This window comes from Dicentrarchus labrax, unplaced genomic scaffold (assembly GCF_905237075.1).
Source record: "Dicentrarchus labrax unplaced genomic scaffold, dlabrax2021, whole genome shotgun sequence".
NCBI lineage: Eukaryota > Metazoa > Chordata > Actinopteri > Moronidae > Dicentrarchus > Dicentrarchus labrax.
The window spans coordinates 23,457,591-23,483,476 of NW_026136719.1; the positions used below are offsets into that span (position 1 = coordinate 23,457,591).

General features: G+C 39.4%; 1 protein-coding gene across 3 annotated transcripts in view; it reads left to right on the plus strand.

Moving 5' to 3' along the window:
* Nucleotides 1-25,886, plus strand: part of LOC127351660 (FERM domain-containing protein 5-like) — a 70,351-nt gene that overhangs the window by 25,833 nt on the left and 18,632 nt on the right. The window contains exons 2-4 of one of the 3 annotated variants that reach the window (XM_051379417.1): nucleotides 24,111-24,215; nucleotides 25,416-25,458; nucleotides 25,607-25,703. In XM_051379417.1, coding sequence (XP_051235377.1) covers nucleotides 24,111-24,215; nucleotides 25,416-25,458; nucleotides 25,607-25,703 — 245 coding nt within the window. Of the gene's footprint in view, nucleotides 1-24,110; nucleotides 24,216-25,415; nucleotides 25,459-25,606; nucleotides 25,704-25,886 lie in introns of those variants that run through there. The other 2 variants (XM_051379418.1, XM_051379419.1) reach the window with 2 other exon arrangements.

Genomic DNA, 25,886 nt, shown 5'->3' on the forward strand with positions numbered 1-25,886 from the left:
ATACTGCCCCTGTAGCAGCAGTGGGTTAGAAAATATGTGTATAGCTGAAATTCAGTCATCACACATTCAGTGGCCTTAATTTCGACCTGAAAAATGAGCAAGCTGTTCAAACTACCCCACCACTTGAAAGGACATAAAAAGGGTGTTAAATATGGAATAAGGTGACTACTATTCAATTAATCAAATGTCACCCATTTGACATCAATTTACAAAGACATTTATCTAAAAACGGATATATGAGCAGTGATGTTAGAAGCCCAAAGTTAATATTCTTAAATTAATATATATTTACACTGGAGTGCCAATTGGGTAGGTCAGGGAAGCTCATAGGCCAAAGCCAGTGGAGAAAGTATTTAAAGCTGTGATAAATCTTCTGCTCGTATAAATATTCCATTGTTTGCCGTGTAATTTCAACGGCCATGCGTCACATTTGACTAAAAAATATAAGTTTACTGGATAATGTCTTTAATGTATTTTGTTGGAAAAGTCTGTAACTTTCAAAAAGACAGAGGCTTATTGGAGGCCAGTAAATTTTATTTTTCTTCTTTGAAGCCTAAACATCTTTACTGTTCACTTCAGACTGGCTCTCCAGCCTGACTTGACAGAAGCTTTCATACTAAAGCCCTTACCTTGTACATCATTTACATTTTCCCCTGAACTCTCATTTGTACTGTATATGTATGGCTCAGCTGTTGTCACTCATTAATTAGTCATTGAGTTCTGACTTTGCAGAAATTCCTGACACCAGTTTCCTACAGTCCTACCTGGATACTTGGATGGATTGTTAATTTGCTCTTGTGGGGATAAACCACAAAGTGCTTATCGTGAATTGTGGATCATGGATTATGTTGGAGAGGACTGTCTATGTATGCAATTAATCAACAACAATATTCTGATCCAAGGAGAGTCCTTTCCTTTGGGGATGATTTTGCAGAATGCAAATTTTGCCTCCCTGATACGTTGTTAAGTATCAGGTCTCAATGAAAATAATGAAACAAAATGTGATTTTAACTGTGATGCTGTGTCAATTGTGCCAATGCATCTTACAAACATTTAGATATTTCATTGGATATGTTTACATTTTTACCTGGTATTATGAGTCCAGGACAACCAAATTCATTAGGATTTGTTCTCCGGAGATCTGTACCACATTTTGTGGCAATCAATCTAATAGCAGTTGAGATTATGTCAACTTGTACCAAAGTGGTGGACTGACCAACAGGCCAACATTGTCATCCATAGAACCATGCTGCTAATGTTGTTAAAAACAATACTCTACTCTTTTTTTACAAAGGAAGAAAGGTTGCTTAAAACTGGAAAGGGTTAATCCACATTCCCACCAAGCAGTGAGCCTATTTTGATATGTCTCATGTAAATGGTGATAGCAAAAGTCCAGTAACTTTCATTTAATGGCGTATTACAACAACGCTATTTAATGTGTTTCCTTTGGATTAGGACGATCTGTATGTCAGTCATGCTACCTCTCCCCTCCAAGACCAGCCAGGCTAAAGACATTTGGAATGCATCTAAAAGTCAATTACCAACTCAAAGGATCAATAATTGCTTCTTCTTTACAGAGAATAGCATAGATAATAATGATACTGGGACCTCAAAACGCAACTTTATCTAAATTAATCTATGTTTGTTTTTAACAGCTCCCAGTCTGGTAGACTATTTAACTCCAAACATCACATTATTTGTTCATTTGACATTTTGTTCAATACTGAAGCAGTGGACAATGATGAATCATTATCAAGCCTGACTATTACGAAGAAACACTGCAGCTCTCCCTTAAAGACCTGACAAGATATTTGAGAACACTCAGTTTACAGGATGCAAGTGCTGGACAGAGCAATTCTGCATACATTAACGATTCCCCTTCAGATGAAACATTAATGCAGACATTGATGCTATGGACATCTGGCTTAAGCAGGGCTCCATTATGTGTCCGTCATACTCCCTAATGCAGTGCATTCAGAGAAATGAGGCTTGGAAACACGTGATCATATAGCAGCCCCTTCCTCTCCTCGTTAGTGCACAGTGAGAGTGATGCAATTGTCAGAGGTACTGGAGCTTTTAATTGACAGACTTGTACTGGAAGTATCCGTCCTAAATTAAGTGTCGTCTCAATGGGATTTTCACTCTTCCTCCTTAACCAGGTACATGAGCTCAGCTCCAACTCTTCCCTTTAGTCTCTGTAGATGTTTACTTTTTATATTGCCGAAGGAGATGAGTATAAGAAAAAGAAAATACAGAGCTGATTTTTGTTCACTGCACTGCTCTCCTGTCATATCAAAAGAGACAAGAAAGTAACCCACCCGTGGAGTCCTCTGTGATGTCTTGTTCAATGTAAAATAATGGTCTTACATAAGCAAACATAAGCTGTCATTGTCTGCACATCAACTCCGACCAGTGGATTTTTTTGGCCACTAGGGGCACCACATTAATCTAATGAATGTAATAAAGTTGCAGACTTGTTAGCACATATGAAGCATTAGCATTAATTTGGAGTCATGTGTCATACCACCTGGTGAACAGAAGTCCAATATTCTCAGTCTTTCAAGTCTGTTTTTGGATTCATGACCAATGTGTACCATTTTATACTGGTCAACTCAACTGCACTGCATGCTCTCATCTCTTCGTGCTCTAAAAATCCTTTAAAATTAAATAACCAAAATTAATTTAAAGGGTCCACAGGCCAAAAAGGTTGGGAATCATTGCAAATAACACAGATAGTCTTTGGTCATGATCAAAGCCACACTGCCTCCAGAACCACATTCAAGTATAATTTTAATACAGAAGCAAATTCTATCGAACAATCTCTTTGTATCTTAAGTACTCTTCAGACTGTATGTCTTGTCTGCTTTTTTCCTCTTGCTTCAGTAAAGAAAAAATAATGACAGCTCACTCCTCTGCTATGTTAGACACTGTGTTGGCTGAGGTTGCCTGTGTTGTGCCTGTTTGCCCATGTTAGCGCTGCAGTGCTTACAATGCCCTGCAAGAGAAAGCTGGCATGGCTGCTGGGTTTAGAGTGCCCTTAGACGCGATTTAACCCACATTGGGACGGGGGGCAGTGCCTTCTGAAGTGAGCCAGCTCGGTCCTGTGTGAGATGTGTCTTTCGGTGCCGCCCCAAATAAAATATCCAGCTCTGACCTGCAGCTCTACTCAGACTGACCTCCTGCATCAAGCTGCACTTTAGGCTTCAGCCTTGGCTAGCAGTCTTGTAAATTGTCAGTCAGCCAATAGTTAGTTAGTCAGTTGAATATCAAATAAAAACTTTACAGGGTTAGGGGCTAAACTATAACAGCAGGATGACAAACAACATCAATCGTCAAACAGACAGAAAACCTTTTACGCTGCTGCTGCTCTGTGAAGGCATCCCCTCCTTGACCTGTCTGTCTTGTCGGACATTATGTCGGGCCACAACATAAACAGTCTGAATCATGGCTCAAGCTTTTTTCCATTCTGCCAGTGTGGTTTATGTGTGAGGAGTGTGTTGTTGAGCTGAGGGCTGTGTGACAGGAATAAGAACGACTCCTGGTTGTCCTCTCAGGGGCTCAGTGAATCTGCAGCTCTGCAGCTAATTGTCTCCTCTGCTGTGTGTCTGCATTTTCAATGCTGCAGCAACGTTGGTCTTGTCACATGCTGCTGTTTGTTTCTGATAATAATTGAGCAGGTTTTACCTCAGCAGTAGCATGTAATAAAAATAATTAGAAATCAGGAATCAGAGCACTTACCTATTATCTTCTTTTAATTCCAGGAGTTTCTCAAAGGTCAGTCAGTCTTTATGTGCGTGTGTGTGTGTGTGTGTGTGTGTGTGTGTGTGTGTGTGTGTGTGTGTGTGTGTGTGTGTGTGTGTGTGTGTGTTTGTGGGTGTGTGTGTCTGTCCCAGAGGGTTCTCCAGCTCCACTGCTATTAAATGAGTGCAGTTTTATCCTTATTATCCTTGCACCATGGAACTGACCAACTCCAGAGAGTAGCATGGCGATTGGACTAAAACAAATGTGTCACACAGTCCATCTCTGACCTCTTGCCAGCCTAGTTTATTTGTTTTTCCTGCCAACAGTGGTGCACTTTTACCTCAAATAATGAGAAAAAGCCAGAAGATTCAGCAATATTTCAAGCTAATTTCCACCATACCTAGGGGTTATTGCAAACTGGATCCAAGTCATGTTAAATTTATGACCAGGCAGACGTTTTGTCAGTTCACTTCAGCAGACAAGCAATCAGTGCTGCTTGTGAGCTGAAATGATTGTATTGCATCCACGTTCTTATTCTGCAACAATGTGGTGGAAAATCATCAGTGCATCTTTTAATCAAGCACTCTCTGTCGCTCCTGTTACATCTCCTGTTTATTTTTTGCCAAAATGCATCTTGGGAGTCGTACTTAACGTATCTACCTCAAAGTTTTTATGTACACAAGCTTGTACCTTCAACTTTTTATCAAAGAACTAGACATTTTCTTATGCAAGTCTTAATCATTTGTACTTTTGATCCAAGCCGTCAGAGCGCCACCTGTAAGGCATGTAGCATTGTCTATGGGAAAAATGACTTTCACTTCTGTAAACAAACCAAAATAACTCCTCCAACTTTATAACTCTATGGATTAATGAAGAAATAGAACCAAAAAAATTAAGATATACATTTGTGCCTGGTTTATTTCTACTTACACGCAAGGCATTTGATTTACATAGCAGATATATATGCTGTAGTAGGCAAACATGTGCAGTATTATTTCATTTGGACTAGTGTGTTGGGAAGGAAACATAGTTTGTTTGTCCATTCTGGGCTACTGTTGAAACACAGTGGTTCAACATGGGAGCCTCTGTAGAAGAGGACCCACTCCCTCTGTAGATATAAATGGCTCATTCTAAGGTAAAGAAAACAACCATTATTATTTTCTGGGTATTTTACACTAATGAAAACATACTTATGAATAATATATTCCATTTCTGTCAAGAGAGCTTCCTAATTGTTAACACTGGACCTTTAAACTCATCATCTCAAAACATGACGTTTTTAGTGTAAAGCTGCAGTGTGTACTTGGTGTGACTGACAGGTGTAATATGCTGGCTTTTACATGTGCATGCAGTCGGCTGAACACTGCTGAATATATATGTGTTTATTTTGGTCTGGCCCACGTGCTGTGTTGCAACTGTGTTGTATTTTAATGACTCAGCAAAAGCAATTTTCTGGCTTCCTTTACATCTCTCATGGTATTCGCAGTTGTTGAAGTTGTTGTTTACAGGGACTCCAGTGGTGTGTTTCCCAGTGCACTGTCCATGACAGTATACAGCTTTGGTGAAGGAAGAGAGGAGTGGAATGATGTTTTCTGCTGTCCAAAAGACAAGAGTAAAAGGCAGTGTGTCAGAACTGCAAACCACTACAAGCATTAATACAGGTATTTCTTGTAATTTTAATGATTATGTCTTACGGATAATGAAAACTCAAAACTCAATATTGTGAAAAAGTTCAATATTGGAAACTCACGGTGTCACACCCTAATCAGCTAATTAACTCTTTTACTTTTCTTCCCAGGAGACAGAGTGGCAAAGGGTGTGGGCTACACCTGGTTTCTCCTGATTGCTGGGCTTTATAAGTGGTTGATCAGTGGTCAGTCGCTCTCTCTCCTTCCAGTCAGCAGGTTCTTGGTTTGTTGCTGTCTTTGGTTTTCTGATAGTCTTTGGTATTTGGTTATATGCATTACCTTTTTCCACACACACACACACACACACACACACACACACACACACACACACACACACACACACACACACACACACACACACAAACACACACACACACACACAAACACACTCAGTACACTACTGACCCCCCTGGCTTACATATACATATTATGATTTGTGATTGTGAATATTGTTTAATTAAACTTATTTTTGTTTAAAACCTTTAAATTCTCTGTGGTCTCCGTCCTTTGTCATAATCCTAGAGCAGGTTCATGACAATAGAGAATAGTGTATGAATTCTCTTTGAGATTTAACTCATTGTGAGCTCACACATAGTACTTCTTTAGTTGAAAAAATTCCAAACTTGCGCTAATTTTCTACTTTTGCAAGGCTGACATGGTGAGTGCTCCTCAAAATCTCTTCCACTAATGGAATCCAGCAGGCTGAATATACTGACATGATGTGACCAGACTTTCATGTAGTTATATGAGTTGGTTTGCAGTAACTCTTGTCATCAGAGATATTTGATTCTGACGCCGGAGATGTAATGTGACAGAGCTGGAGGACGACTGGAGTGGCAAAGAAAGGCAATAAAAGAGTACTGAAGTCATCTCAGGGCACTGGTGCAAATCTGGGAAATGAATGTGCTTTGCAGTCCATTTAAGTCAGTGCATGTTGATGGTGTAAAATTAGCGGTGTCTGCGTTTGCACCTGCTAACATTTAGATTCTACAGGCTTTAATGTGATAGGTTCCATATAACTATGCACTGGAGGGTGTAATTCTACTCTAAGGTGTTGGATAAAAGACAGCTGGCTGTGTCCCTGTTGGAATGATTTGATTTAGTGGGGAAAGCACAAAACATGTGCATCAATTCCCTCTTAAGTAAATAAAATGCCTTTTTTCTCCAGTCTTCAGTTTAGAACATGTTAGGAAGAAAAAATATACTTCTCGTCTTTATGCAACTTAACCTGCTGTCTGTGTTGATGTCCCGGCCTACCATTACTTCTAATGCTAAGATATTCTCTCATTACCATTTTGTGTGCTCTTCTGCCCTTTTCATGTCCCACTGTTAAATGTTTCAGCATCCATAGGGAAGACCTGGGTATGACAGTGTCTTTTGTGCATTGTTCAAATAAACAATCATGGGAATAAATCCAGTATTTTACAAGAAGAAAGTACACGTTTCATCATGAAATAGATCATTTGACAAAACTCTAATAGCCTCGTTGAAAAGGTTATAGTTTCAGAGTGCTGCCCTTCAGCAGACTTTACAGAGTAGAGGTTGTGGATAACAGCTCAACAAGAAGAAAGAGAGCCTTTGATAGTGCTTCTTTATCCTGCAGGCACCTTCTTTGACACGGGAGCTTTCTTGTTTAATATCTTATGTCCTTTTTGTCTCTACCAGGTTTTAACTTTGACTCAAAGTTTCCAAAAATTAAAGTAGTCATGTGAATTGTTTAGGGTTTACAGCAATGTCCAAAATTCAATCCACAGAACTTAAACACTCATCATAGGGGAAAACATCACTGTCAGCTGTACTTTTATGATTTCTGCTGTTTACATTATAACAGCCAGATCTCTCTGTGCAGTATCAGAGGCGATAATAATGCTGTTTTTAAATCCCCTGTTTGCCTGTCTGCCTTCAGCTGCTGTATATGTACCTCATAAAGATAATTTCTTCATAGGGTCTACTTGCCAAAGCCCGCTTTCAATTTATTCAGTCATGCAATTAAAATGGCATTCATCTTTCACTCAGGATGTTCATGTCACGAGCATCACTGCAACACGCTGGCATTTCATGATGATGGGAAGGTGAGAGGGAAAGTGCAACGAGGTGAGAGTTCCATGCAAACAAGTTGGTACAAGGTGAAATGTTTGGTATTTTGCTGAAAATTGGGTCTTTGATATCACGATCAAGAAAATAATAATGAATAATAACAATAATAATACTGATAATACATAACTATGAAGGAACAAGAGAGCTGTCACTGTATGAAATCATCTTAAATCACTATACCTTAACTCAAAATTGTGGCACTGCTGCCACTGAAATTGTATCCAAATCTAACAAACAAACAAAACTAAAAGTAACTGAGCAAAAATAATATGGGATTGTTTATTGTGTATGATATTGGCTGTAGGAAGAGGTTTATTGGATGATTTACTGCGCTTGTTATTCTCTACTGTGGACCACTGACTTTCTTATTTCAGCACCTCCAAGAGATTCAAAATTTCATGTTGAACGATACAGTTCCAAGCTGTGTTTTCACATTTGTGCGTATGTAGTGTTAAAGGGCCTGTGTGGGTGGTTAATCACTGTTCATGTGCCGAGGTTATATGGATGAGATGAATACAGCAGAGGGCTGTGCATGCCCGCAGGTTAAAACACAAGAAATAGTAGTGTAGTATTGTTTGTAGAGCAAAGTTATAGAAGGACACATTTTCCATACAGCATCAGATTTTCAAAAAAGACTTGATATGAAATATTTTTTATAGGAATAGTCCTGGACAAAGACAAAACATCTAATCTGTAATTAATAACATTGTCAATTTACTGTATAAAACTGCTGCTCAAAAATATACCATTTCTTTCTGGTATTTTTATTTAAACGGAGGTGGTCAAATAGAGGTGGCTGTTTTCTCTGTGGGTAAATGCTGAAATGGTAACTAAAGTGTGTGGGCAATTATGCTACAAAGAAAATTACTCACAGCAGGCATTGAAATTGAAATGGAAATTGAAATTGTGGCTTATGAACAATAGAAACAATTGCTACAACTCAGTGGGAATGGGTATCCAGGGAGGTTGAAATACCACAGAGTAAACATCAATTAATTTTGCTTGTGGACAGTTTATGCAAATTTGTAAATGGCAATAGATGGCATGTGAAGTTCACAGTAAATTGATTTCAACAAAGAGAACAAGATAGAGAGTAAACTGCTCACAACCCATTGCTTGGAAATAAGGCTTGTTTCAAACCGTCTTCCTTATGGCATTTGGCTGCGTTCCTGCAAATCACATGATCAGTGGGTGAGTATTCAGAGGTCAGAGCCACTGTGAGATGTGTGCGTACTTTTGTGGTATATAGCAAACACACACACACATAAAAAAACACATTCATCTTAGCAGCCAATGTCATTCACACAGTTTGTCTTTTTGTAGTAAGACGAATGGCTTCAAGACATTTCCTGACATGCACCATCCTCTTACTTGGTGCTGAGGGTTCTGTCCTCTGGCCTTTTTCTTGTCACATCCACCCACAACAATAAAAATGACTGTAGGGGAAATAGCTCAGATGGCTCAGGGTGAGTTCAGCTGGTGTTAAAACTGCCTGAAAAAAGTAGTATTCTGTTATTGTGTAAGCTTATTGTGCTCTATGTCAAGATCGGTGGTGTTTTACTGAGATGCTCCTTTCTACATTACTGGAAAAGAAGTACAACTACTTTGGTTTTTCTCAGGTTTCCCTGCTCTCCTCACTGGTATGTCCAGCTCCCTTCATCAACAGATTGGTACAAGAGGGAAGCCGTTTTCTGCTGCTCTGGCTCAGTTTTCCATTCACAAAACCATTCTGGCAGCATCCTGACTGTTATGACAGCACACTGACGGTCACATTGTCCCCAAAGGAAATAAACCAATTCATTCAATGCACAAGTGTGCTCATGGTGCATTCTGGGGAGTCTGAGGAAAGATAATGAAAAACCTTTTTGTGTGGAGGATACATTGCTTCTCTGAGTATGTCTGTCTGTGTGTGCACACCATCTGGTAGTTTGATGAAAGAGGATAATGATAAACCTTGCTCATGCGTGCTTGTGTGTGTGTGTGTGTGTGTGTGTGTGTATGTGTGTCTGTGTGTGTGCGCCTCCATGTATACATGTGCATGTGTGGGCATGGTTGTAAGATAGCTGAGCCTAAGTGCCTGATGTGTGTGAGCTCTGAAACCCCACAGTGTCCTTCTGAATCCTTGTCTGGATGCAAGCGCAGCAGATGCAGGGCGCCTCCTTCTATCATGGACCGTGATCAGTAACACGTTTGACCTGCTGTCTGCTCGGTCAGGGCAACAGTATCGGCTGTTAGCACTTTTTACAGAACAAACCACTGTCTGTGGTGTCAGAGCTCTAAGCCTTTTGTTACAGTCCTGCCCTAAGGCACTGCTTATATAGCGTGCAACCAAGTTCCGAACAGAGAGAAATATGTGTTTTTACAAAATATATGATGTTGTTGTGTCTTGCGGCCATCTTTTTTTTACCATGTTCTGTCATACTACATCCCACATTTCATTTGTACAAAGTATTTTCTTTGCCTATCTTTCAAATAGTGCAAGTTGTTCACTTATTCATTCAACCACAATCTCATAGCAGTGAATCGTAACGCTTACCTTTTCACGGTGAGTCAAATGGTTGCTCCGCCAGGTAATGACATCTATTTATTAGTGGTTAATTAAAATGGACTGCCATTATAGGGCCAAGGAAGCTGAGTAGTTGTTAGTTGAGTGACCTCTGGGTATTTACTGCAGTTGGCCTCTCAAATACTTAAACCACTAATTCCTGCCACCATGCATGAATAAAAAAACATAGAAGCAATCACCATGATAGTCTAGTTCAGACCGCTTTAGAGGTAGACTGATGCTAGTTTCTATTTTGTACTTGATTTATTCGACCATATTTGCTTATACCATAGTGTGTGCTAGAATTTGTTGACCTCGCACAAACATACCACAATGAATAGGTCGCCAGGTGCAGTACATTTCAGTTTTGCAAAAAAACAATCACTTTTATACTGTAATACAGCTTTTGTAACATGGAGATTTATGTTTTATACCATTACATAACAAGTGTCGCAGAGGGTATGCGCTACCAGATGCAACTCAAGTAGACATTTGAACACAGACGACCTTAACACTCCTAACATCTGAGAAAGCAAGCCACAGTTTTTGTTGGATCCCATGTCACTTACATTTTAATATTTTACAGAAAAGCACTGTGACTGATGTTATTCATCGTGGCAGTGTTTTTGTAAGCGTGCCCTGTAAAGTGTCTTAAAGAACATTGCTCAAAAACCTTTTTATACCACTTAACCATACTGTAGTTTATTCTATTATTATTATTATTATTATTATTATACTTTAATTATACTAAAAATGGAAAACTGTATTGGGATTGATAATATAATGATACATTCACCATTATTGAGTGAATGTTTTTTCCAGTATTGTGAGCAGCACTCTATATAGTGGTTTGAAGTTGTCTCTTGATTTTTCTATTTCTCACATAGCAGCTATAGTTTTGCTCCATTTATTGTGATTGGTTCCTAATTGGTTGTTCCCACTCTAGTTCTTCATGGTTAATGACGTCTGCGAGAACTGCTTGACATTTTCTATGCTTAAAGCTGTTATGCTCTATAGTAAAGCATTTCTCACCGGTCCTAGTGGTCTGGGTCAAGTTTGTGTAGACTTGACTCGGATTGCCAAAGTCCATTATCTATTTCTAAGTCACTATTTGTCTGGGATGTGAAAAAATGGTAACCCAGACGCCCCTTTTCCCTAGCAACTTATACCAGCTCCTTCTGGGCAAACTATATGCACTCACATGTCAATTTTGCATACCACAACCAGTAATGACTGTACTTACTAATACCCACATTATTTTACCACAGGTACACAGATAATACAACAGCTACAACAAATGATACAGGCATGTAAAGTTCATGTTAGTTTGTTGAGCTGTGAGCCCTTCTTGTCTCGTATTTGTCACAATCACAGAGGCTCCCAGAATAACCTGTTTACCATCATTATGCATGCAAGACAATATCACACTGTCATCATAATTGAACTGAAGATGATTGATGGGTTATTTTTTCTTTACCTGATTTTTGTTTGAGTGTGAGCCCTTATGCTCTGCTGGAATGAGCTTTCTATTAAAGCCTGTCTAAGAGACATCTGTGTGTTTACTACCATCGTTGTAGACCCTGACAGATACCAGATGGTACAGGTATGAAGGGGTGTGTTTGCAGTGATGCTTGAACTGCATTCCAAAAAGCAGTTGATACAATTATAAAACATGGTGTGTTATTATATTATCCTATCACACCTTGAATTAAGTTTTAGTCAAACGTGAATATAAGATTGCTGAATTCAGTTTGTAATTGCAGCTATATGTCAAAATAAGCCTAAAGTAAGGTCTCATACAGACATTTTCAGACTAATAAATGAATGTGTGGAGAACATTACAATTCTATTTGCAGAAAGTCTCTTGTGATCAGCAGCAATGTTCCAGATTTTTGGCACAGTTTAGTCGATCCAATTTAGTGTCCCCTCATTTCTTAAAAGGCTCAGAATGACAGTAAAAGTTTAATGTGAGAAAAATTACACGTCAGTAATATCTTGAGGCCAGAGTCAACTCTATTGGTTTTTGGAGCTGACATCACTGTTGATCTGTAATATGCATGAAATTGAATTATATTTGATACATCAGAATGAGACCGTTATAGTAGTTTCAATGAGACTGATGAATGTAATAAAACAATTTTAAGTTATAACTTGCAACTGTATGTAAAAACTACCATTTCTTTTTTTTTAATTTAGCTAAAAATTCTCCAATTCATGTATTTTTACATTGCCTGCTTTGGTTGCTATATGAAATAATACATTTCACACATAACATAACCGCTTATCTTATCTCTGTTGGAGGAGATGGTGTGATATACCAGGATGTCCCAGATTTATTGATTCTGTATGTTCTGTCCTTGGTGTATCTGTTAATGTCATAGCAGTCATACGGATCAACAATGGCAGGAAGTTTAGGAAGAAACAGCACTGTCAGATGCAGCTGCCAATGCATCTAACCAGTGTATGCAATGTGATCCACGTAATTCATCAATCTATATATTTCAGACGGCTGCTGCTGGAGTTCTCACTAAGACCAGGAGAATAGATCACCCCACTCCAGCTCTCAGGTCTTTGTACTGGCTTCCTGTCTGTTAAAGAATTGATACTGTTGGTTTATGAAGCCCTGAATGGTTAAGGACCAGAATAAATTTCTGATCTGTTGCTCCATTATGAACTGTCCAGTCCACTCATATGGTCTGGGACAGATCTGCTTACTGTCCCCAGAATCCAGACTAAATATGGAGAAGCAGCATTCTGTTTTTATGCTCCACATATCTGGAAAAAACTCCCGGAAAACTTGAGGTCTGCTCCAACTCTCAGTTCTCTTAAATCAGGGCTTAAGACTTCCTATATCTGCCTGTAATTTTATCTCCAGTCTTATCTTTTTTCATTCCATTTTAACTTATTTTTGTTTTCTATTTTATTTTACTCCTTTTTCTTATCTTATTTTCCCTTTGCATTGTATGCCTTATGTAAAGCACTTTGAATTCCCTTGTTGTTGAAAGGTGCTGTACAAATAAACTTGCCTTTTTTTAAATATCTAAGGTTAGACTATGAGCCTACAGTGAAAATGTTGACTGGGCATACTGTATATTGCTGCTGCAGAGCTTGATTAAATGCCAGACACGGCACCAGTCTTTACCTTTCTCTACAGAGAGCAAGCATTCAGTACCCACTCCCACTTGACTTTGAAACATTTCCTGTATCTGAATTTCTTTTTTTTTTTATCACTTGCTCGTCTCTTTTATATTTCATGGCCACAGTCTACTGACGAAGCAATGATAGAAGACTTATTGTTTGTATCTGCATGCGTAATGTGTATACATCAAAATACTCTTAACCCTCAAAGGCAGCACATCAGGCAACTTTTGCTATGATACCTTGCTACATCCTGGATCTTTACTGCCGTGTTATCAGATGGTTTTCTGATGCAGTATCACCAGTTACAGTCACATTGTATAGGACATACAGTATGTAAATCATCTAGCCTGAAAAAACATCCCCCAATTACTATACATTCAGCATAGTTCCAGGTTAAAGGGGCCAGTAAATATTACAATCACAATGTTGCTTACTTTGCCAGTTGGATATGGCTGGCAATTGTTTGTGTTGAAAGGAGAGGTGGGCTACTCGTGTTTTGTTTGCACACTGCTATGGGGGCAATAGGTAGTCCAAAAATCAACCACAAAAGTACCCAAAGCGTGGTTTTTTGGCTGTTACCCGGATCAAAACCTCCTTCCTGTGTCTCACCAAAGTGGTGAGATGGAAAAAGATTCAAAAATCCAGGTTGAAAAAATTTTGAAAATAAGATCCAGATTGAAAATTACCAGAGGGATACCTAAATCTTAAAATTTTTTGCAAGGACTTACTGTAAGTGCACTGCTTAGTCCCTCGAGCTGGAGGGTTAAAGGAAGGACACAGAGAACAGGTGCTCAGTGGTTTGGCTTCTTTTTATGTTGTGTACATCAGTGTCCTTTTCCTGGAGAAAAGCCTGAGAGACTGCTCAACTGGGGCAACAAGACACTGTGACTGTTGTCTTTCTTTTAGTACTGTTGCTTTCTCTTCTACTTTATTATTTGTTTGTCTTTCCGCTTCCTCTTAGCTTCAATCAAACACAATCACCTTCCGTTTCCACATAGCATTTTATTTCCTTCTGTCCAATGCCCCTCTCTTCTCTTCTCTTCTGTCCTCTGCAAAAAAATGTCTTACCAGTGCATTTAAGCAGTGCTGAGCACTCAGAGTAAGGTTGCCCCTATAACTCTTATGGGTTTCTGCTCTCAGGGCCACTTCTCCACTGTCGCATGTCTGTAATGGAGCCCCCGGGAGCCTGAGCTTCTATCTCAGCGAGAAAGGATTTACACAACTGAGCACTGATTGGGAACGCAGTCCCAGCATCACTCTAAGGGCAATAAGATGGCAGCCTGCTGACAGTGAACATCTTTTTAAGAGGATCGCTGTCTTTCTGTCTTACAGCTATGGGGGTTTTAGGGGCATGTAAGTGAACATAAAAAGGCAGTGATAGAGGTGTAGTCAAGTAATGTCAGACCTGATGAAAGCAGGTTGTTGTCTTACAGGTTCGTATTACGTTGTACATTGAGAAGCTAATTTGTTTGAAGAATTGCTTTCCTTAAGGAGATTCTGTATTTGAGAATGTCAAATTGCAAACGATTGTAGCAAAAATGAAATCCATGGCACAGACTGGCACTGCTGTTCTTTGTGGCTACTGATGGGTGATTGTGTATTTCAGTACAAAGTAAACCAAACACCTGCTTTGCTTGCACCGTAAAAGGTGAAATGTTGGTTTATCAACATGGTTAAGTTTTATAACCATGTGCTAGTCAAGCACATTTAAACACAGATAATAACCCTGACAACAAAGAAACAAAAACCATCAATGTCTGAAGCAGGAAAGTGGACAGAAACTCTCCTGTGGTAGTGTCAGGAAGCAGCAAGGTTTAAAGTAATGGTTCAACCGCTTGGTAGGTAAAATAGTTAGATGAAATGATGAACATCACACTTGTGAGCCAAAAGCCTAGTTAAGGACTAAAGCAGGGTGAAACTTCTAAAGCACACAAAGTACACAAGAAAAAGTTTTAAATTTATAATTTACATAACTATCCCTCGGCCAGGGGCAGTGACTTCCTGGAGTCTAGTTACAGGATGTACCACCAAAACTTGTTGATTTTACATTTCTATTTGTATATGTATTAAACACAAGAATTAATAAGTTAATTGAGTGATGAGCTTTAGAAGAACTGGTAGGCATATTTTCTTTGAAGAGATCCAGGCTAGCTGTTTACCCCAGGCTTCCACTGTTTATTCTGAGTTAAACTAAGCTATAATCACCTGCTGGCTCGGGCTTAGCGCACAGACATGTGAGTGGTATCGATCTTGTCATCTAAGTTTCACCAATGAAAGCATTGCACTACCTGCAAACATTTTCCATAATTTTGATTGTCAGAGCTTGGATCAGTCACCAAATGTGTGAAGTTGCAGTCTGCTGTCTAAAGTATAAAGAAAATCTTTTAATTAAAAAGTTCTGCTCAAGAAGATTCAAAATGCCTCCCTTGAAAGTAAAATAAAATGTTGAAGCAATTACACTGTGGAAGCACAGGCATATAAAATATACATTCTCAAAGCATTATTTCACACACAGTGTTGTTTCCTGAGTTATGGTGAGGTTAAATCTGTGGACGAATAATATAGCCTGAGCAATTTAAATAAGTGCAGCTGCGCTGTGCAGCAAGAATGAATCACCAGCATACAGCCAAATGGAAAGTAATGGCTGTGCCGTTAAATAAAGGTTCAGTCTTCAACAGTTTTTGCCATTGGTATGAGTCATCCTCATAGGGTTTATTCACACTTTTTTGTCTTTTTTTTTTTTTTTTTTTTGCCACAGTCAGCATCTTGTACCGGAGTGTGGCCTTATGTTTTTTAGATGAGTTGTACTGAACTGGTGTCACTTGTGGAACACCAGCTTCCTCTATGCTCTTCTTGATCAGGGTGCTTAAAACAAAACTCTCCCACTCAGTGTTTTGGGTCTTACCTTTGGGTTCATGCGGTAGCAAGATGCATTCTTGGCAATCCTTTTACTTTTTACAGATGAAATTCGAAAATACTGATTTAACATGTAAATTGGTGAGCTTTGAATGCTGGTAAATGCATTTCTTATCTTTGGATAGAGCCAGGCTAGCGGCATCCAGTCATTGTCCTTTAGGCAAAGCTAACCTGCTGCTAGCTGTAGCTTTAACCGGCATGAGAGTGGTACCAATCTTCTCATTTAACTCTCATCAAGAAAGCTATAAATATAATTTAAAGTGTTGATCTTTCCCTTAAATTCCAAGCACTGCATCAGAGGCACTTTTAGTTACTAATTCCCAAAACATTACAATTAAAATAAAAAATTGAAATAAAATAACATCATTGCCTTAAGACAATTAAAGAATTGGCCTGCATTCTGCTAATTTGTTTATTAATTTCTCTAATACTGAGAGAGACAATTAAATCTGCTTTAGCCTACAATACCCATCACCAGGTTTTTTAAACATACAACAAGGAGTTTTTGACTGGTTATGACCTACATTTACACCATCAGCTAGATGATTGGCTATTTCCATATAGTTATTCATAAGGCCTGCACGGGGTTGTTTTGGTTGGATTCTCCTTGAAATCAATAAAACAAGGTAGTGGAAACACTACCACTTTTGTCCATTGGGGGAGCCAGAAACAACACAAAATGAAAGTCCCTTGTAGGTGTTTTAAATGTATGGTAGCGCTATTTATACTATATACTATAGTTGCTGGCACCTAATGTATATTACTTTGAAGTAAGCGTGTACACAACATAACTGAATAACTCCTATCTGCAGATGGAATTGTAATATAATTGATTTATTGCTTCCATTGGATTGTCAAGCAAGGCTGATTGACGGAAGCATGCGCCACTTCTGTGCCTAGTCTCCAGAGTATGGAAATACACATTACCATATCATAAGATTATAGTAAGCCATTTACAGGCTTTTCTGCTCACGGCCTTGGAGGCAGCAACTTTAAGAACAGTGAAAATCAGCATAGAGATCATGCAGTAGGGCACTGAAATATGCTAACTATCAGTTGAGCCCAGAAGAAGCGGACGTTGTTTAAGACCACCATAAACTATTTTTTGACTTAATCACCTGCTACCCAGGAGCTTAGAGCTTTATGTAAATACAAAACTAAAGCAAAACATTGTCGAGCACCAGTGATACTTACCAGACGCTACCCTAAGCAGTTGCCTTTTGGGACCATACTCTCAGTTGTTGCAATTGCCATCCCCCTTCCTTAAAGTGACACCATCATTTATTGATGTGGTGTTTCCCAAGCTGATATGGAACCCCTCTCAATAATTAATCTGACGCAAGTCCTGGCCAGGCCAAGGGAGCGGCGTGCTGCTGCTCATGCTCCACTAAGGACCACAGTGATCATTTGGCCCCAGTCTGGGTTATTTCCATCTCTCCGTTTATCACTTTTATTATAGCTGTGATGAAACACTGCGCGTGCTTCCATAAAGCACTTACGGGCCTCTGCTTGTTTAATGCATTCCTCTCCCACTGACAGGCCTGCACTAATCTCATTTTCCCGTGAGTCACTGTGGTTAATATCATGGCTGCCCGCTGCACACACCCCCATACTATTACTATCCCATTTCTCATATGGAACATTTTACATACATGGACATGAGCACATGCAGGTGCACACACAATTCTACTGTTACTGCTACCGCTACCACTGTTACTACCGGCACAAGCCCAACAACTGCTGTTACTACTAGCAGTTATCTACTGCCACAACAACTCAATGTCTATTGCTGTCCAACTTTCTCCTGTTTCACAAGTTATTAAAAATCCATTGATGCAGCCATCCATTTTCTGAGTCTGAGTGGCAGTGGCAGACGTTCATAAACCAAACGGGATATATAAATTCTCCACTGTCTTCTGTGTTTGCCCTGGATCGCTATCTTGTTGGACTTACCCGGAATACCTTCACAGATATGCATTCAGCAGGCCTCCTGATCAGATTCAACTGGCTCCTGTTAGTGTAAAGGAGCAGCAATACCACTCTGAGCTCATTTCTCATTTATGAGCACCCTTTCCTTAAGACAAAAGACCTGATCCACTACTCCACAAAGGATGGAATCTGCATTGAACCTCCTAAATTTTAGGTTTGACGACCTGCAACAGTCTCCACCACCACAAACGCCATCTGCCAGGACAGTCTGAGCAAAGCCCTGCCTCCTCTTCCTGAGTCATATGACAATTTGCCAGAGCATCTTTAAGACCATCTGAGTGTCCTTCTTTGTGATCAAACTCTGCAGTGCTTCTTGCCTGCTGAATCCTGTCTGCTGATTCTTAAACCCCCCTAAACCTCTCCAGCTTCCTCACCTCTGTATTTGTTAACAGCAAATTGAAATCAATTGGGTGTTTTAATTATTTTGTCTCACTCCTTAAGTTCAGTTGTATCCAAAAGTGTTCTCAGCTCCCTTGTCCTGTCGTCTGCTGTAAGTCTGCTGTAAGTCTGCTGTAAACACATACACACACATAGCACACATATACAACCCTTAGAGAACAGGGCCTCCAGGCCAGCCATTTATCCCGACCATAGAGGGCCAGTGAAATCAAATACCAGACCTTAATGACTACCACATGAACTGACTGAAAGCTGACAAGAAAATCATGGTACTAGCTCATTTATTTTTGTCAAAAGCCCCAGAATACACTTGACCGGTTTGGGCCACAGAGTTTGATTAGCGGAAACACCATTTTTCAAAACTACTTTAAATATGTGGTGGGGTGAGTGTCACAGATCTAACTCCAACTAATCTTACATGAGAGCCATCTGCAGCCTATAAGAGAAAAAAATCTTTCAGACGTGTGGTTGAATAAGGATGAAAGCCCTACAGTCATTTCATAACTTCAGCAGATTAAGAGACATCTGCATCTAGATCTTTAAACTAAACAGTCTACATTGTATATTGTATGCAGGAAATAAACTAATTTTCATGTCTATTCAGCTACTTTTATTTTTAGTGAAGTCTGTTGGCGACTGTATGTCAGTACAGACTAATTCCAAATGAACCCATAGGAAAACAGTCTGACATTTAGCTCATTAATAGTTCCAATTCTCTGCAACGCAATTTGATGAGATGGCAGTAGGCAATGTTTAAGCCATGCTTTGTTTACTCTGAAATGTGATGTTGCATCACTGATTAAAACTCAGCTCAATAAATCTTTTTCAAAAGCCCAATTACTACCTCATTGCAGCAGTCAGCTGTCACATGAAAACTTTACTCCTTTTTTCCTGCATCTTATAAAAGCTTACAACAAAAATGTAACCCTTGCTCACATGAAATGTCGAGGTTAATGCAAGTGACCCCCACACTGCTGTATGATAGACTGGATATTTACATTCACAAGAGCTTACAGTGTATGGATTTGCAAACCTTCAGTACTTTACACAATGGGGTGCATCCTGAAGAATGTATTAACAATGCATTCTAAAGTAAGTGTAAAGTCCTTATGTTGAAAGAAATTATGTTGAGAGAATAAAATTCCCACACTGAAATCACATGACCACAAACCACATAAAAGATCTGCAGTTTATCTACTCAAAAACAATAAAACAGTGCTTTAACTGGCAACATATAGTATTTCCTCTCCGTCTGTAGCCACCAGTGTATTGCATCTTGGCTCTGGGTTTAAATCTCATAAGGATGTTGAAGAACACTTAACTTCAGATCGATAATGTTTCTGCCTCAGAGCCTGCGTTTTTGTCCCAGTGGAGCCCCGGTCAGCTCACTGAAGTTCAGTGTGTCTCATCAGTATGCAACACAACACCACATATACATTACAAATGTTTGGTCAGCTGCCTATGGGCAAGAGAGAATCTGCTGCTTTATTATATGGCTGTTTAGTCGAGCCAGACATTGAGCGTGGAACAAAGTTAGAGTGTGCTTCGATCTCATCGTTACAAACTGCATCAGAGTGCAGAGTCAGGTAAATTACCAGGAACAATAGGATTACCAGCACTCATTGTAATGCACAATAGAATACTCGAGATCAGGAGCTCTTTATTAAGTCGCACCATTTAAAATCTGTTGTAACATCTGATAAATCCATTGTTTAAAATGTGTGTGCTTGTATTGTGCTGGTGCTATAAAAAGCACTCTAGCTTGTTTTACCAAGGAGTTAAGAATTCTTCATGAATGGTTTCTACTAATACATTTCATTCCTTCTCATTTATTTGCTAAAGTATTGGACTGAGATAAATCGCCCTGCCTCTCTGTTGTTGTTCCATAACTACTAACTTGGACAAGGATCATCAGTAACTTCTCACACACACACACACACACACACACACACACACACACACACACACACACACACACACACACACACACACACACACACACACACACTTAGGCATGGCATATAGAAACATGGCAGTAACAACATGATTAATTGGGAAGGCTTTTTTGGGCATTGCTGTAGTTTACACTACAGTGCACAGCAGATGGAGGGAGTGGGAGGTAGAGGCTCTGAAAATGTTGTGGATCTAGAGGTTTCACAGGTGTACCAAAGACATTTATAATAGAGCAAGAAGGATTGAGGCTCCTTGTGTGCATGTGTGAGACTGCACATGGATGTGTGTGTTTCTATTTTTGCTGCCGGGCTACTCAGCAGGCCTGTCTTGGTGAGTCAGGGTGTATGTGGTGACAGTGACATACAGACACACTGACAGAGGAGATGGAGGGTCAGCCCGGTGCATCCTGGGAAAGGTCTGGCAAGTGCATAGCTTGACACAAGTGGACCTGATAGGTTTAGGTTGGGTTGTGCTTTGGTGTGGGTTAAAAACACGTTTCTGTAGGAGTGTCCCTGTGTGTTTGTGTTCATCTCAGCCTATGAATTTACCAGAGTCTCTTCCAGATTTGCACAGATTTTTCACTCAAGTTGAAATGTTTTTAATTTGTGCAGACACATCTTCAAGGCAGTTCTTGCCAACCAACAGACCAACGAACTGCCCCCGACACTGCCATAGAGCCATGCTGCTAGCCTGGTTTTTTTCTATCTTTGAAGCATCTTTAAGGGGACTGTACATAATATTGGGTACAGGTTGCTACAAAGGTAATTGACTACATATGGTCCAGGATAGACAGTACAAAATAATTCTGGATTATTCTTCAAGCCACTGAGAATTGCAGTCGTTGTTTATGCACGCTGATGACAAGCAGTCTGATTGTGAGAAGAGTGCAAGGAGTAAAAATGTTATATAATTTAGATAAGCAAACCTTCACAACACGGCTCTTTATTAGACAATAAGTGCAGTTTGAGGTTCTACCCAATGCAAAGAGGGGAAATAACTCTAATCTTAGTGTGCCCTGACACTGTTAAGCCACATGCTTCCTAGGGGTATTCGTTCTGCCTTTTGATCTGATATTGAGTGAAACCGAAGTGTGAACAGGCTCCATCACAGAGATTCGCACATTGTCTTAAATAATGTGTCTCAACAGGGATTGTACCTGAAAATGGTTCGTACATCCTTCAATGCAACTATTCTCCTATCCTTATTTTAATTGCTGTGCTGTGGCACGCTGTGTTGGGACAGATTCATCAGAGTCAACTGGCCTTGCTTGTTCTCTCACTCTCTCCTTCCTCTGTTTTCTCCCTCTGTTTATTTGGTTTTGTCTTTCTCTTCTCTTTTACCCTTCCGTTCTCATATATCTGCCTTTGACTTTCTCTGACTATGCAGTTTTGTGTAACATACTGTATGTGAATGCAGTGTCTCTTCTAAAGGGCAATGTAGGATATTTTATATGTCCTTTGCCACTGAAGGAAGAACAGCTATAACCTATAAGCTACAGTGTACATGGTACAGTTGGTAAAATCTCACACTGGATGTACATGCAGGCACTATGTAGGCACGCACAGGTCTCTTTGGTGACGATGTCAGTAACTTTATCTACACAAGTATGCCTAGATTATACAGTAAGAGGTGTGTATAACATGTGAGAATGTGTTAAAAACATGATGTCTGCATGTCCATATAACCATAACCACCATGTCCACATAAGAGGCTGAACCTGACCATGAATTTACATTGACAGCTTGCACTGGATAACACCACTAATGTTTGGATGATAATCTATCTCGAGACCATCAGTATGTAACCTCACTATGTAAAAGTTCAACATTTTGGGAAATAATTGCTTTCTTGTTGAGTGTATGTGAATAATTATTCCACTCTCATATATTACTGGTAAATATACAGCTACAGACAGTTAGTTTAGCTAGCTTGGCACCGGTCCTAGAATTAGTCCAAAAAATGCTTCAGCAGTGCTGGTAGATGGATTGTGTTACCTTTGGACAGTGCAAGGCGATCTAAACCCTCAGCAAGAAGCAAAGTTTCTCAAATTTCTTTAAAATCATTTCAGTTGTCTTGGAGCAGGCTGAGAAGGAGCTAAACTATTTAACTTCAAGGCATCATCTTAACCATATTTACCTGTGCTTACAATAATATGATCTTGATGCTATTTACCGAAATTTCATTATCAAACAAGCTATTTCTTATGTTTTACTATTAAAGCTCCAGTGTGTAGCGTTTAGGAGGATATTGGCAGAAATGGAATATAATACTCATAGGTATGTTATCTTTAGGGTATTATCACCTGAAAATAAGAAGTGTTTTTTGTTACCTTAGAATGAGCAATTTGTGTCTACAGAGGGAGTGGGTCCTCGTCCACAGAGGCCGGCATGTTTCTACAGTAGCCCAGAACAGACAAATCAAACACTACTATTTTATATATATTATAGATACTATTTTTTTATATTTTTATAGTTTCTACTACACGCTTGGAAGGCTGAGCTGTATTCAAATGGTGGCAATCTGCAACTGCACCACTAGATGCCACGAAATCCTGTGGTCTTATATTCTTCTGTACAGCATGCTTTACAACCTGTTTGACACAGATTTGCCTTATATAAGTTGTAGTCTACAACCTGGGTCCTTTGCATACTCACCCGCGAGGGGGCTATAACTGTTTTAATATATGTCAGGTACTTAGTTTAGAGCAGAATTTAGCTGGCTATGCAGTTGTAACCAAAGTCCCAATTACTGGCTCATGTTTTGTTATGTATTCAGTGGCAGCCTTGTTGCCATGTACCTTATTGTTGCAGTTAAATATAAATAAAGACTTGATTAAAACAGGTTTATAATGAGTCTTTTGGGGCAGATGCAGCTTTATGGAAGAGCCCTGCTCACTATTAGTTTAAATGCCAGGACAGCTGGCCTGTTTCCTCTCCTCCTCACTGTCATGCCTGACTATACAGTACATTTGAATTTGGTTAGCTGAACATCTTAGATTATTTTCATAGTATTTTATCAACCTGACTAAAAATGTAAAGATGTATTGCTAGGTTCATTAATTCACATCTGGAAGGATCATATTTGTGTACTATAATTCATGACAAGGGCTGCCTTCCTTGCCTGCCTTCACCGTGGTTTGCCTTAACCTTGTCTCAGTGCTTTTCCAGGTCTTTTTCTGCAGCAGAAATTTCTCAAAGCTTTCACAGGTGGCTGCTGCCTCGGTATGAATATTTGATAGCCCTCATATATCTCCCTTGAGGGTAGTGAAATATTAAAACACTTTCTGGTGGCCGTTTTGACTTCTCAGAGGCTCTAAAAAATGGACTTCCTGATGAGAGGGAGAAAAAATAATTAGAATCTGACACTATGTTTAAAGTGCCTTCTTCTTTTTATAACATGTGATGTTTGCTGCTCTACCTGGGCAGAATGTAGATTTTGGATCTGAGTGTTCACATATATGCTCCATTGATCTGCTGGGGTTCATTAACTGTGAATATGCAAATATTGGGATGGAGAGGAGGGGAACTATGGAGTCCTGTAAAATTAAGCTACTATTTTTATTTTTTTCTCTTTTCTTCTCTCTTTAATGTCCCTCAATAGCGTGTACATTATATGAATGTTTCTCATTATTTCTCTTTCAGCGGGATGCCAAGGGACAGTACCTGTTCGACCTCATTTGCCACCATCTCAACCTGCTGGAGAAAGACTACTTTGGCATTAGATATGTTGACCCAGACAAACAGAGGGTAAGTAGTAATTCTTAATAATAAACCCAACTAAATTTCTGTTGGATTTAATTCAGTTTAATCCAGTGATGTCGCTTTACCATGACTCATGGTTTGGTCTCTTTGCTTCTCTGTCATCTATCAGTTTTTCCACTTACAGTCGCCTGAGTTTACCTTCAATTAGTCATTTGTCCCCTTGAATTAAAAACGTATTCACACAACCTACACAATTTGCTTCTTTGAATCTCCTGATAACTTCTCTTATCCCGTGCAATACATTTTAGGTTGTCTGAGGTAATACAGCATTGTGTACAGGCTAGACTCCATTCTGAAGATGATACCATCATTCAAATGTAAATCTTAAAAGGTCTTAGGGAACCCTGTGAAGCTGATGCAAGGATAAGAAGCCATCTGCGACCACTTTTATCTAAAAGGAACCTCTGTAGTTGTTCTGTCCCAGTCAGTCTTTACCATTTCTACACTGTCTTTAGGTAACCAGCACATTATCAATTAAGTCTCACAGGCAGTGATGGATACTTTAAAAAATGCTGTTAGGTATAAATACCAAGCCTTACTGTTTTGTTTTTTCTTCCTCTGCACAAATATTCCGGTCAAGATGGTTGGCCTCCAGGTCAATTATGCAAGTTGGCAAAAGGCCAACCACTTTGATTGAAATGAATATCAATCACAGAATTAACACAGTCCTTGGCGAATTTGCAGGGCTTGGACTGAGTATTTGTTAATCACACACTTGTTTTCACTTGAAAATGTTGCATGTCCTGCTGCATTTAATCAGCCAGCATCATTTTAAGAAAATGTGAATGCAGCTGTTGCTAAAAAAAGGAGAGTGAATAATTAAAAGCTAACAGCATTATTGTATTTTACAGTTACTGTATTGTGAGAACAGTGTCATGTTATTGTCAGCGTGTCATCATCTAACTGATTGGAGCCAGTTTCACCTCAGGATGTTTAACACTGACAGAAAACAGCACACTCCTGATTATCTTCCAAACAGCTTTCTTTCATCTCCTCTCTGCATGGTGACTGTATTGGAGTGGGCCTAAATACACAGAAGGCAAGGAGATCTACTGTGCCCTCCAGCTTTACAGTAGATTACAAGTCATCAGGCTCTGCTGCTGAGCAATCAGACCCCAGACCAGCAGTTTAGCAGCTAAAGACTCCAAAAGTTAAGGTCTTGACTTCTCTTTATCTCCTTTTCAGCATTGGTTGGAGTTTACAAAGTCAATTGCCAAACAAATGAAATGTAAGTATTTCAGGCCTGATTAGTTGGTTATATCCAGTATCCAAAGTTGACTAGAGAAATTGTGTGCTAAGAAAAATACACAAATCATGGAAACCACATTAAAACAATACATGACAATATATTTTTTATTTTATTTTTTTTATATTAGTTTGTCTTTCTTTCGCAGCCCAGCCTCCATTCACCATGTGTTTGCGTGTCAAGTTTTACCCACCTGACCCTGCTGCCCTAAAAGAGGAAATCACCAGGTAAGATTTCAAGATAGCTTGGTGGGCTGCAGGTGGAGAGTGTGGGATTGAGGGATTGGGGTAAATTAAATTTTAGTCTGACAGTCTTTGCCTCTCAGGACTCTCTTTCTCTCCCACTAGTGAGGTTTTAATAGTGATAGTAGTGACATGTTTATGCCTTTTCAGTCATGGCCCTAACCCTAA